Below are 12,574 nucleotides of genomic sequence, written 5' to 3' on the forward strand. Positions count from 1 at the left end.
CACAAACAAATCTTGTTTGTCTTGGAGACCATTTGGCACCCCTTTGCGAGTGGCGCCCGGGGCATAATAGGCTCCCTTGCCCCCTCGCTACGCTGCGGTAGTGGGTCTTCTTTCCGTATTCCTTGATAACTCTGTCTTCTCCTTCCCAGCTCTTCTCCTCGAATGACGATTTTCCCCTATCCTCTCGCGCCAGTTTCCTTTGACCAATCCAGTGTCATCCCCTACTCTCTAGTGACCCATCGGACCATTGGGTCAAACAATTACGGTAGGATCAATAGAACAAAGGCCGGAAGTGAAATTTATGAAGGGAAAATGGTGGAAGAGAGAAAAAAACAAGGCTCAGCAAGCCACACACTGACAATTAGATTACAAATCAAGTACTTCAATAAATCGCTCGCTCACTCGGGAGTATTTAAATTAGAATCACATGTAAACAAAATAAACAACTGCGCGAGAAGTGTCGAATTTGAACGAGTTAGTGCACCACCTGCGCGCACCACTCATTTCCTCTCGCTCATTCGCGAAACGCGTGTGTCGCGGACGAGATTGTTTGATATGAATTGATTTAGTTTGATTTTTAAATTTAATAATTGGCGATTTTGCGCGCCCTCCCCCTTTGAAAGGCGCCCGGGGCACGTACCCTACTTGCCCCACCCTAGCTACGCCTCTACATTAACTCATTCTAAAATGACTTCGAAATGTAAAATTATCATACGTCGGTATAACAGATTCCGAATACGTTTTAACGGAAGATAGCAATCCATTTCGTTGATTACAGTTAATAATTGCTTCATTAATTTCATCACGATCTGACACAGCTTCCATTTGAATAATTTATTGGTTACTTCGATGAGTTTAAACCTTTAACATCGGTTTATAAATTAACAAGAAACTACAAATGTTTAGAAACTACCCCGTGATTTGTTAAACTTCCTCAATTAAAACCCGCAGGAGATTTAATTCCTACCCCAGAGTTTGTTAGACTTCCTTGCCATTAAATTTCGGGGATTTATTTCCTAACTCAAGTGTCTGCCCTTTAGTTAGGAAATCTGAATCTGGAGATAAAACCTCCAAAATGGAAACTGACGCTGGTAGTTGGTTGCGCGTTTGCGACTCACAAATGGCCTGGTCCCTTGGAGTTTCCTGGGTTTTCTTCACATGTCGAACGCCTGAATAGGAGGCAGTTTCAATAAAAGTCATCCCGGGAGGCATCCCTTTTGGCAGATTGCCCATGTGTTGCGCTGCTTTTTCCCACTAATCCAACCCAATCTGCCCTCATCATGAATAACCCACGACATTTGCCATCAAAAGCAAAACCGATTACTCTTCCCCTGATGATCTAAAAACCACTAATGGGGACTGAGATCCATCACATTTAGCACGTCGACTGGACTACGCGGTGGGTTTGAGAAGGAATAGCAGGGAATTTGGAGGAATGAAGGTCTGTAACAGTAGAAGATATTGGTCTTAAAATCAGTAAAGAGAAGCAAAATATAATGTCATCACGTGTCAATTTATACAATTTCGAATCTTCCAATAAATAATTAACATTCTTCCAACATAAGTTAGCATTTGTCAAACAAGAATAAACTACTTTTCATCCAGTTGTAGAGAGAGACTGTTTTATTAGTTGTAAATACTTAATTGTTTATTGCACCTCTGGTATACCCCTCTCGTTTGTGAATGATTCAAGTGGTTTAGTCTAGTTTAACAACTGCAACTTATGTTGAAAGGACTATAAAAATACTAACAAGAAAATATTACTCATAAAAAAAAAAGACCTCAGATTCAACTAAATTAGCTTATTTCGGCCAATATTATTCGTATATTAACAGGAGGGCCATCGAATAGAGGAACTAGGGAATTTTCCCCGGACAAGGGAAAAAATTTGGAGGTTATAGTGGTTCCTCTCTCTACAAAATTAATGTTATTTTTACTAGCAGAAAATAAAATTTTTAAGTTATTCTATGTGTTTTATTCGTTCAAAAAAAATAAAAATAAAAAATAAATAAATAAAGCTAAAGGGGTCGGCTAAGAGACAAAGAATACGCACTCTATCCCGAGCTCTTTGCATATTAAATACACTTCTATTTATTTTATATTTAAAATAATAGAAGTAAATATTATTTTGTTTCCGAATGGCAAATTATTAAGAAAAAGTAGAACTGTACTGTAGATGCCATCCCGTTGACCATGATTGATTGATTTATTACACCCGTCTCTGGTCGCTACTTGTTGCATCTCCATTTACTCTACTTACAGCACCATTTATAACCTCATTCCAGCAGCAACCACCTAATCCCTAAGCCATAAAAATTACTTTTCCTTTCTCCAAGTAGACTAATTACCGAAAGTACGACTCCGACATATTTTATAATTTCGATATTCCTTCATTTTCGTGTAACAAATAAAATTATTAATAACAAAAATGGTGTTTTATAAAAACATTAAATTACGACATACATAAGCTAAAATTAAATTAAATAATTTTAAATTATTAATATTAAAAACCAAAACGACAAATATATTAATATACTGTATATATATATATTTTTAACTTTTTAAATTCATATTTTGCAGATGGCGCCACACATTAACCAATGGGATGGCGAATCCGTCGGTCGAAGTTGGGGATGTCGTTCGCCATTTTGAAAATACGAAAGATACTTCATATGAATCGTTGATGAAGTTGTGATTATTTTAATAGATTGTTTGTTTGAAAATTAGACGTCGCCAATATGGAAGTGGTTAGAGCATTCAATAACGAGGTAAAAATTCCTTAATGTAATTATTACACGTATAAACGGTGGTCTTTTGTTTCTCTACGTCCGTTAGGCCTAACATTTCGATGAATGAAGGCATGAATTGTCGAAGCGATCGGTTAAAATGTTTATAATTTTATATTTTAAGGCGATCGATGGCATTAACTATACATGTTTACTGGTTATTTATTTAAAGTCGGCTGTTTTGCAAGCATTTACGTTACATTTATGAAAGAGTTTGTTTAATTCCTCACCGTTATACCCTTTCTGTGTTTCGTCAGGAAGGCCGCTTGTGTGACGTGCACATGTTTGTCACGTTACATTTGCGTGAACTTACGCGTAATTGACGCGAAGTTAGTGTTATTTTAACACCTTAACTTGTATAGATTATGTATACACCATCGTCACTACTCGATGTAGTTAATTGTAAGGTTAAACACTCGAACACTGTTTAATCTCACGTTAACACGTACTGTACGTTAGACGAATACGCGTGGTGTAAGCGGACAATATCAAAACAATTTAATAGGAAATATTTGATCGGTATTTATTTAAAAATAATTTTTGTTTTTTTTTCCTATATTTGTTGTGCTTCTGTTTTGATTCAGTGGTATGTTATCCTTTGGCCACAAAAGGCTATTGTCTGGGGCCCCCAAACCAATTTTATGAGAAAATATTTCCTCCAAAAATTCCCTGAAGAAGAATGCCGAAGTCGACGCAGTGTACGGGGATCCCCAGATTCGAATTTGCCTGGGCCTATAACATGCTGTTTTGATTTGACGACAAATATTAAAAAGTGAATTGTACTGTACGAAATATTACATTATTTTAAGTTTACATCATTTATATAAGATTAAATTGGTTTATGCTTTTTATTTATTTTTTATTATTTTAGTAAATAATGATAAAACTTCTGTATGTGTAAATGGTGATTTAATTGTGATTGATGTAAATATTATCAAGGAACTGATACGAATTATTTGCTTTTGTGAAATAAAATATATATAGATTTAAGAAATAAATAAATCAGTAGATTAGTTATTAGAAAAGAATTTTTCATGTTAGTTTATTTTATGATATGAATCTAAGAAGTGATAGTCTCTGTATATCTTAAAATGCAAGAAATTCTATATAATTTATATATTCAATTAAAATATCTGCTGATTATATAGTATGAGATTTATAATTAACATTCTGTATATTGTGCATTATGTAATATATAATACATTATGAAGTAACATTCTTTTAATTACATGTTGCATATGTTACAACTTTTCTGGTTTAAGGTTTTTATGGTAAAATATTGACGTAACCAATGTTGTCGGTGTAACTGATGGATACGGAACTGCCTATAAATGATATTTTTACAGTCTTTATTGATTTTGAGCTTTTGCATGGTATCTAAAGTTTATCTGCTGCTAATCAATTTTTGTGCATATTTTTACATAGAATATTTTCCTAGTTAATGGCATTTAATATTATTCTAAAATTATTTAGCTTTCATAAAATTTATAAGGTTGAGTGGAGTAATTGTAAATGTTGGTATTGATTTCCCACTGTTTACAATTTTTTGCAGCTTAAAGCATAGCTGGTTATTATTATTATTTTTTAATGGTTTTATCACCTTACTAACACTAATCACATATATACCTGAAATTATCTCTATCAGGCAGGCTGTATTAGTAGAGATATTTTTAAAAATGTTTTAAAAAATCCACATTTACATTTACCCTATAAAGCTGGGGTAATTATAAATTCCCCAGTTTTTGAGCTTAGGATTCTAGGGGATTTGTAAATGAATATGAATCTTTGAAATGCAAAACAAACAAAATTGGACATTTTAATTATACCAAGTGGATGAGAAATACTGTATTTAGGCAGTCTACATTGATATACATCAGAATAAGCTCAAATGAAATAATTTGATTCAGAACTATTATTTTTTCTATAAAAATTAAACTAACAAGTGAAGGCCACAAGTTTCTAGTGCAGTTTTTAATAAAATCAATAATTTATCGTATAATTATTATGTAGATCTCAGTGCCCTTCATAAGCAAGTAAAACTGTTTGTATGAATAGACAATACAAATAAGAAAACTTGAAAAGAAACATGCCTGTAATTTGCCTGACTTAACGCTAACAATATCATATATTTTAGCCTTAAGTCTGTCACAGCATATTGGATTTTCACTAGAGACAAAATATTAAATTTATAATGGATTCTTTCTTTATGTTTTAGGTATTCTGAAGTATTACTCCATGTCAGATGCTCATAGTTAAATAAGCTTATTCTTGACTGTAAATGGTACTTATAAATACAAATCTGATTATAAATACTGTCAGATTCATGTTTATAAATATCATTTACAATTATTCTTCTTGCTTTTGGTATGGGGTAATTGTAAATGTCAAATTTTGCAGTTTTTGTAGTAAAGAGCCAAGATAGGGAGATAAAAATTTTACCTTGTTGCACTCCTCTATTAATCAATACAAAAAATATAGCACAAAATCTCATTTGTACATGACCACATCAAAGGTTACATAATAAAGCCATAAGTAAAGCATTCTCATGTACTTTTAAACAGTTTTGCAGGATATGTCTAATTTCATGAATGAGGTTCAGGGGAAGTTTACAGTAGGAAAATATTATTTTGGCAATAGCTACAAAAAAATGGAATAGCATCTCTGCTAAGTGTATAGACATTGAGGAAATTTGCTAAAACACATGGATATTGTGTGTTTTAAAAATGAAATGTTGTTCATGTTGTTTCTGAACAGTGTGATTGCTTAATTTTACATTACTGTCCATTTTAACAATTATGTTCTATTAGTAAGGAAGGACATAATTGCTAAAGTGGGCTTCAATTTTTATGAAAAACTGAAACCAAGCTTTAAAAGGAGCTGAAAAGAAAAATCCATTTTTATTTCAAAACTCTTTTTGGCACTATTTAATGTGTGAAATTGTGTGTCAGCGTGAATTTAAACAAAATATTTATTCATTCGCCAGATGGGAAATTTGCAAATTAATGAACTGTGTTTAAAAAATTTCCCGAATTGTTTTGATTAAATAACTAAATAGAAGTTTTATCATCATTTTATAAACATAACTTTTCATATTTTTTATAGATATATTTCAACATTTATATTTTTATTTTATAATAAATTTTAAAACATCATAAAAATGTGATTGTGCTTTTAGAAAATAACAATAAAAATGAAAGTCAGTCAAAAACTAAAAAAATTTATGTTTTTGCAAAAAGTTTCTGCATTTTTTAAATAATTTTCAGAAAAAATTGTGATTTTTTGTCATAAAGATTTTGTATTTTTGGATGTCAAAACAATCTGTTAATTAGTGCCCCATGCTAAAAATAGGTCATTTGTGATATTGACATCAATTTTATTTCTATTAATTAATGTATTACATCAAGTTTATAATTGAGTATGGTATCCTATGATGATGATACATGCTTAAATTGAAGCATTTTTTTTAATCAAAAAAATTTTTGTATTAATTTATCAGTATAATATTGATCATCATATTATAAAGTAGGCCTGTTTAGTTATTTGTATGATTTAATTTGAACTTTCCAAACTATATAGTTGTAATTATTAATTGATTCATAAATTATTGTTTTATTTTGAGTGCATGCAAGTAAGCAATAATTATCAGGAAAACTTTGGGTCCTGAGAATATTCTGCACCATATTTTCAAATTACACTGTACGATGATGGGCAGAAAAAAATTAAAAATACCCTTATTTACAATTATTCCAATCAACCTTGTTTAGTAGTTTTTTCTCATGTTATATTGTTATTTACTGTGGATTATATAGTAAAAATTTTAAGTAATAAATCTACATACAAATTCTACTATATATAGGATTTATTGAAGAATAAACCTTTTAAATGATCTCATCTATACACACTGTAAAATATATGACTTACTTCTGACTCGAAACCAAAACAATGCTTAGTTCAATATACCTTCACTAACATTTTCGAACTTAGTTCTTCTTCAGGTGAATAAAAGAAAATGAAAAGAATATTGTGTTTCAGAATTTGCATGAAACAGATATGTTCAATTAACATCGGTTCTGCCTGTTTTCTTTTATTTACCTGAAGAAGAACTAAGTTCGAAAATGTTAGTGAAGGTATATTGAACTAAGCACTGTTTTGGTTTCGAGTCAGAAGTAAGTCGAATAAACCTTTTATTTAAAAAGGTATTATTTTGAATTTTAAATGAAAATTGAAATGACATCTTTTCGGATTTAAGTTATTTTTTAAATTCTAATTTAGTTGTTGAAACATAATAAGTCACTGAAACTCACTCATCCTGCTTGAGTAAATTAGTTGACTGTAGAGCTGTAGATTGATTATATAAGTGAAGGGCAAAACCAAAAACATCTTGACCTAAAAGATACTATGAGATAATTTCAGAAGTTTGGTCCTTTTAAACAGGATAGTAGACTTCTAAAAGAAAGTTGGGAAATGTCTACCTGAGAAAAGATCTGTGCACTCACAAATGAGATTCAGCGGAGTTCCTTTAGCAGAGCTGCAAAAGTGGCAAAAGACTGAGGGGAAAGTTTCACTCAGCACAAATGTTTATGAAAATGACCTAAACCAGTCACAATGCCAACGAAGAAGCAAACATAATTCATGCTAAAAGCTAAAATATCTTTAGTTTGCATGGCGAGCAAGCAAAGCAGAAATGTCTTATAGCTTTAAACCAGAAGTTATCTTAACTGCTTTAATTAAATGATTAGAGATAGTCCAGTCTTTAACAGCTCTAGAAAAAGTATAAAGCAGGAATAGTTGGGAAAGGGAAAATGGCAGAGAGTGGTTGTATAAACTCTAGCAACTCTTTGCAAAGATAGAGACAAGTTCCTTTTTGAAAAATCTGAAATTTATGCTATACCCTTACAAAACATGCTTCATAGACCTACAAAGGAGTAAGAAGTTTCCTATTGGCCAGTAAATCAACATACTACCAGAAATTTTTTCATGTCTTGACATTGTGAGAAAAACTCTATTGTGGTAACCAATTTATTGACATAAAAACAAAACACCTGAATGTTTATTAACAGTTTCTTACTAAATTTTGTGAAGAAACTACATATAGGAGTATTTATTTATGCTGTTTTTTAAAATACCTAATACAGTAGAGCATCGATTATTTAACCCCCCCCCCCTGATCAACTGGCACCTCGGTTAACCGACCGCGTTCTAGTCGGCAAATTCAAATGTCCGCTAGTGATGTGGTGCTACAATATTTGGCTATGTCTTGGCTACTTTAATATTATTTTTACGTGTTTTAGCTGGCAACACTGCATCAACCATGAAAGGGAGCCTTTATTTAAATGAGATTTAATTTTCTAATTTTTAATGATACAATAGCGACGATTATTATTTTTAAAAATTTTTGTTAGGCTTAACATCGATGAAAATTCAACATGAAGTAGGTTAATAGCGATATACTAATTACATGGGATATACTAATATACTATACTAATACAGTAGTCTCAAACTCGGCACTCGATAACCCGGCAGTCCGGATAACTCGGCCACACTCTGGCAGGGCAAAAAAATCCTTAGTTAATTAATTTTCATTATAGACAGTTTTATACCTCATAAGGTATTTTTCTGAGATCTGTCTTATCAGGTAAATTACTGTACACAGTGTATTCATTCATTTTCATGTAGTAAAGGCTCTGTGCCTTCATAAAGTACGTACTTTTCCTTTGTTTAATGGTATTTGGGCAGTTTATTCTCTGTTGTATTCTCAAGTAAACAATACATACAAGTACAGTACAGTATTTTCTGAGGAAACACTCATACTTATTTTTTTTTTTAACCCCATTCCCGATAACCCGGCATTTTCACAAACTCGGCCTCCCTTCGGTCCACATTAGGCCGAGTTTTCGAGACTCTACTATAATGTATTTTTTCATATTTTTCAGTTATCTGTTTTTTCAGTTATCCGACCAACCCCAGTCCCCAATTGAGTCGGATAATCGATGCTCTACTGTAATAAGCCTTAAAAATATAAAAATAACATAAATATCTGATTTGTTTTGGTAAAAGCTAATATTTTTTTATTAAATTATTTTGATAATTTTCTTTGTTAAGTCAATATAATAATTAAATATGATCTTAGTAATAAGTTGTTTATTAACTTTTATTTCTAAGGCCACTTTTACAGGCATAATTTCATTTGTTAACATTATATTCAGTAAATTAACTAGGTCACCAGTTAATACACCTGTTAGAATATTGGCAGAATATGTTAGGGTATTTTTCCTTCATTTCTTGAATTGCACATTTGAATTTCAATTGAAGCTTTGAATAATGCTTGTTTTGTTTTTTTTACTCCAAATTTAAATTTTATTGTTAAACTTTACTAATAAAACGAACAAGCAGAATCTTATTGGGTTATATTAATAGGATATTAAGCAATTTGGCTAGCAGTAGGTTGCTTGTATTTCTTCCAATACTTTAGAGTTGTCAAAGACTAGACTTCTACAGTTATTAACAGTGAAGGCCATCTCTTAGTTTAAAGCAGTAAAATATTTCTCTCTGTCTTCTATCTTGCTCTCTGTGCAAACTAAGGATATTTTAGCTTTAGCAAGAATTATTTTTTCCATTTGGTCACTTTTGTAGCTTTGCTGAAGAAACTCCTCTGCATCTCATTTGTGAGTGCACAGACCTCTTTAGAAGTCTGCTATGTCGTTTTTAGAGAGATCAGACTGCTTCTGAATTTCTTGTGCGAGATGCACAATGGACCTTTTAGGTCAAACTAGTAGCCTGGGACGCCCCCTAGTGGGCGTTATTTACAAATTTCCATGAGGCACGGTTCCTTTGATTTTTTTGTTCCTATCAATATGCTGTACAGCTCTGTTAAAGTCCCAATGGTAAGATTTACCCTCCGAATGAAGAGGTGGCAACCCCCCAAACTGTAGCCCCTGTGCAAACAATAAAGTCAAAAAAACCATACCCCTACTCGCGACCCTTCGTGAGATATAATCTCCTGAAATAATAAATTTCTATTACAAATATACTGAACTATTTATATTGTTATATTGACCACATAATAATTTATGGGTCAAATGAATAATAATAATTTATATTGTTAATTTAAATAAGAATTAAAATTGTTAATTTGAATGTTTGAAATATGACACACGATAGGGGCGCCTCTAGTGTCCGTTATCAAACGATTACGGGACAGACGGACACCCGTTGAATGGGTTATATATATATAGATAGCTTTTGACTTTATCCTCATTTGTACAATCAATCTACTGCCCTTGGACAGAGATTTGGGTAATATAATTGTCAATGCATCCACACACTAAGCAGGAGTTGTAGGTTTGCATCCCACTCTGGGCTGATCTTTTATTCCAGAATATTTTAAATTAAATTCATTTATTTCTAATTATTTAACACAAAGATAGCAGCTTATCCATCTACCTCTAGCCAAACTGTTTAATATATTATTAATTAATTAGCCTTAATGAAGACAAATTAGAATCCAGCTGATGATTTTGTTATTTGAAGTAATTAAATAGGCTTTTGAATTAAGCAAATTAATCAGTTTCGAATATTTCGAATATGGAAATTTTTATGTAATACAGTAAAGTCTTGAAAACTTGGCACTCAATAACCCGGCAGTTTGGATAACTCTGCGCAAGCTGCTATCCTCCCTTCTATCTGCAAACGATGATGGTCAAGGTCTTCTCCAGAACTTAAAGAAAATTAACCTATTGGATATTGTTGGCTGGGTGGTGGACACCTGGAACGATTAGAGTCATTAACACTAATTCGTTCCTGGCGAAAACTCCTCAATCATGAGGGAAATGAGTTTGTTGAACATGATGATGCAAAAAATGTAAACTTACTCGACCTCCTGAAAAAAGTTCCTGGATGTGCAGAAGCCAATGAAAATGACGTCAAACAGTGGTTCCAAAATGATACTGAGCAAGACATTATGTTTGATGCAGAAATTATTGCTGCTGTCACAGTTAATGAAAAAATGCCAGAATATGATGAAGACGTTGACGTTGAGGACTCCACTGTACAAGCTCTTAAAATATCAGATAGTGAGGGACTTTAAAATACCGAAGGGCAGTTTTAACAGACTTATTTTAAACAACAAGGTGCATCGGTAATGGACTTACTATTCCTTCATCGTCTTCGTGATGAAGCAGCAAAACGCAGAGTGCATTGTGGAAGACAACAGGACATTGCGCATTTCTTTAAAAAAAAAGTAGCCAGTTTTTGCAAAGTCGGCTAGTTAATTTTCATTACAGATAGCTTTATGCCTCATAAAGTATTTTTCTAAGGTCTGTCTTATCAGGTAAATTACTGTACACTGTGTATTCATTAATTTTCATTTTCATGTAGTAAAGGCTCTGTGCTTTCATAAAGTACAGTACTTTTCTTTTGTTGAAGGGTATTTGGGCAGTTTATTCTCTGTTGTATTCTCAAGCAAACAATACATACAAGTACAGTACATTTTCTTTGTTTAAGGGTATTTGGGCAGTTTAATCTCTGTTGTATTCTCAAGCAAACAATACATACAAGTACAGTACAGTATTTTCTGAGGAACCACGTGTCTTATTCTTTTTTAACCCCATTCCCGATAACCCGGCATTTTCACAAACTCGGCCACTCTTCAGTCCACATTATGCCAAGTTTTCGGGACTATACTGTATTTGTAATAATTAGACTATAATGCTGCTATTTTTTATCAGTTTGTCCTTTGTTAAAATTACTGCTAGATTGAAATTCTTCTGTAAGCTGTATACAGAGCTCTATCAAATGAGCTGAGTTACAGCTCAGAATTTTGATGGTAGGCTCAGCTTGGGTCTCAGCTGGAGTCTGGAATCAGTCATCTTAGCATAAGGTAAATTTATTCACCTTATGCTTATGTGATCTGTGGCCTGTGACAACACTTTATTTCAATTGTCACTTTTGTTTTTGCTACTGCTATAATGCAGTATCATCACAGTATAACTTTTCCACACCATCCCATGTTGTAATGAATACATTCAGTATGTACATTAAAATAAAAATACCAAAACTTCCAGTAATCTTAGTCTAATCAGATAAAAGTTACTATCTTCCCTATCCATAGGTAGTTTTAGCAACTTATCATAAAAATTCTTTTTTTATTCATTAAAGTACATCCAATTTATTGCATGGAAAAGAGGAAAGAAAAACAATGCATATGTAAATTCTTTTGAATTTACATATGCATTGTTTTTCTTTCCTCTCTCTAGATTTTTCCTATTGTGTATTTTCTGAGTTTTTTGTAATTCAAGGTAGTCTCATTCCTGTCCACTTTGAAATATCAGAAATCTAGTGTATGTACCTATACAGTCTGATAAATTTCTCTTATGACTGGTACAGGTAGTGTTCATTTTGTTGGTTTTATGAAAAATAGACTTGCAGCATTTGAGTAACAAGGATGTAAAGTAGTTGTGTCAGTGTGAAGTGTGTGATGGCTCTAATTATGAGAATGTAAAGCAGATAGTTTGTAGGGCTGTCAAGGATTTTCAATCTTTATATGAATTGATCAAAGTATTTTTATGAAATTCCTTTCTGATGTACTGGTGTTTCATCTTGAAAAAAGTGGTAACCAAGTAATTAATTAACAGTGGTTTAGAAATCTGCTTTGGTTTTACTTTGATTCCAATGCTGTTATTATTGATACCTTTTAAGAAGGAATCAAAATGCTTGTCAGAATGTCAGTATGTGAAAGTTGTCTATATAGCAGCAACACATTTTTATGTGATCTGTAACTTTTGACAATA

General features: G+C 32.3%; 1 protein-coding gene across 2 annotated transcripts in view; it reads left to right on the forward strand.

The window, feature by feature from the left end:
- Positions 1-2,590: 2,590 nt before the first annotated feature.
- LOC111641122 (splicing factor, arginine/serine-rich 15-like) overlaps positions 2,591-12,574 on the forward strand; it is a 58,755-nt gene continuing 48,771 nt past the window's right edge. For both annotated transcript variants that reach the window (XM_023387242.1, XM_023387243.1), the window contains exon 1: positions 2,591-2,768. In XM_023387242.1, the coding sequence (XP_023243010.1) occupies positions 2,739-2,768 (30 nt within the window). In that variant the 5' untranslated portion in view covers positions 2,591-2,738. The remainder of the gene's footprint in view (positions 2,769-12,574) is intronic.

This window comes from Centruroides sculpturatus, unplaced genomic scaffold, assembly GCF_000671375.1.
Source record: "Centruroides sculpturatus isolate CEXI.00-Female unplaced genomic scaffold, Cexi_2.0 scaffold785, whole genome shotgun sequence".
NCBI lineage: Eukaryota > Metazoa > Arthropoda > Arachnida > Scorpiones > Buthidae > Centruroides > Centruroides sculpturatus.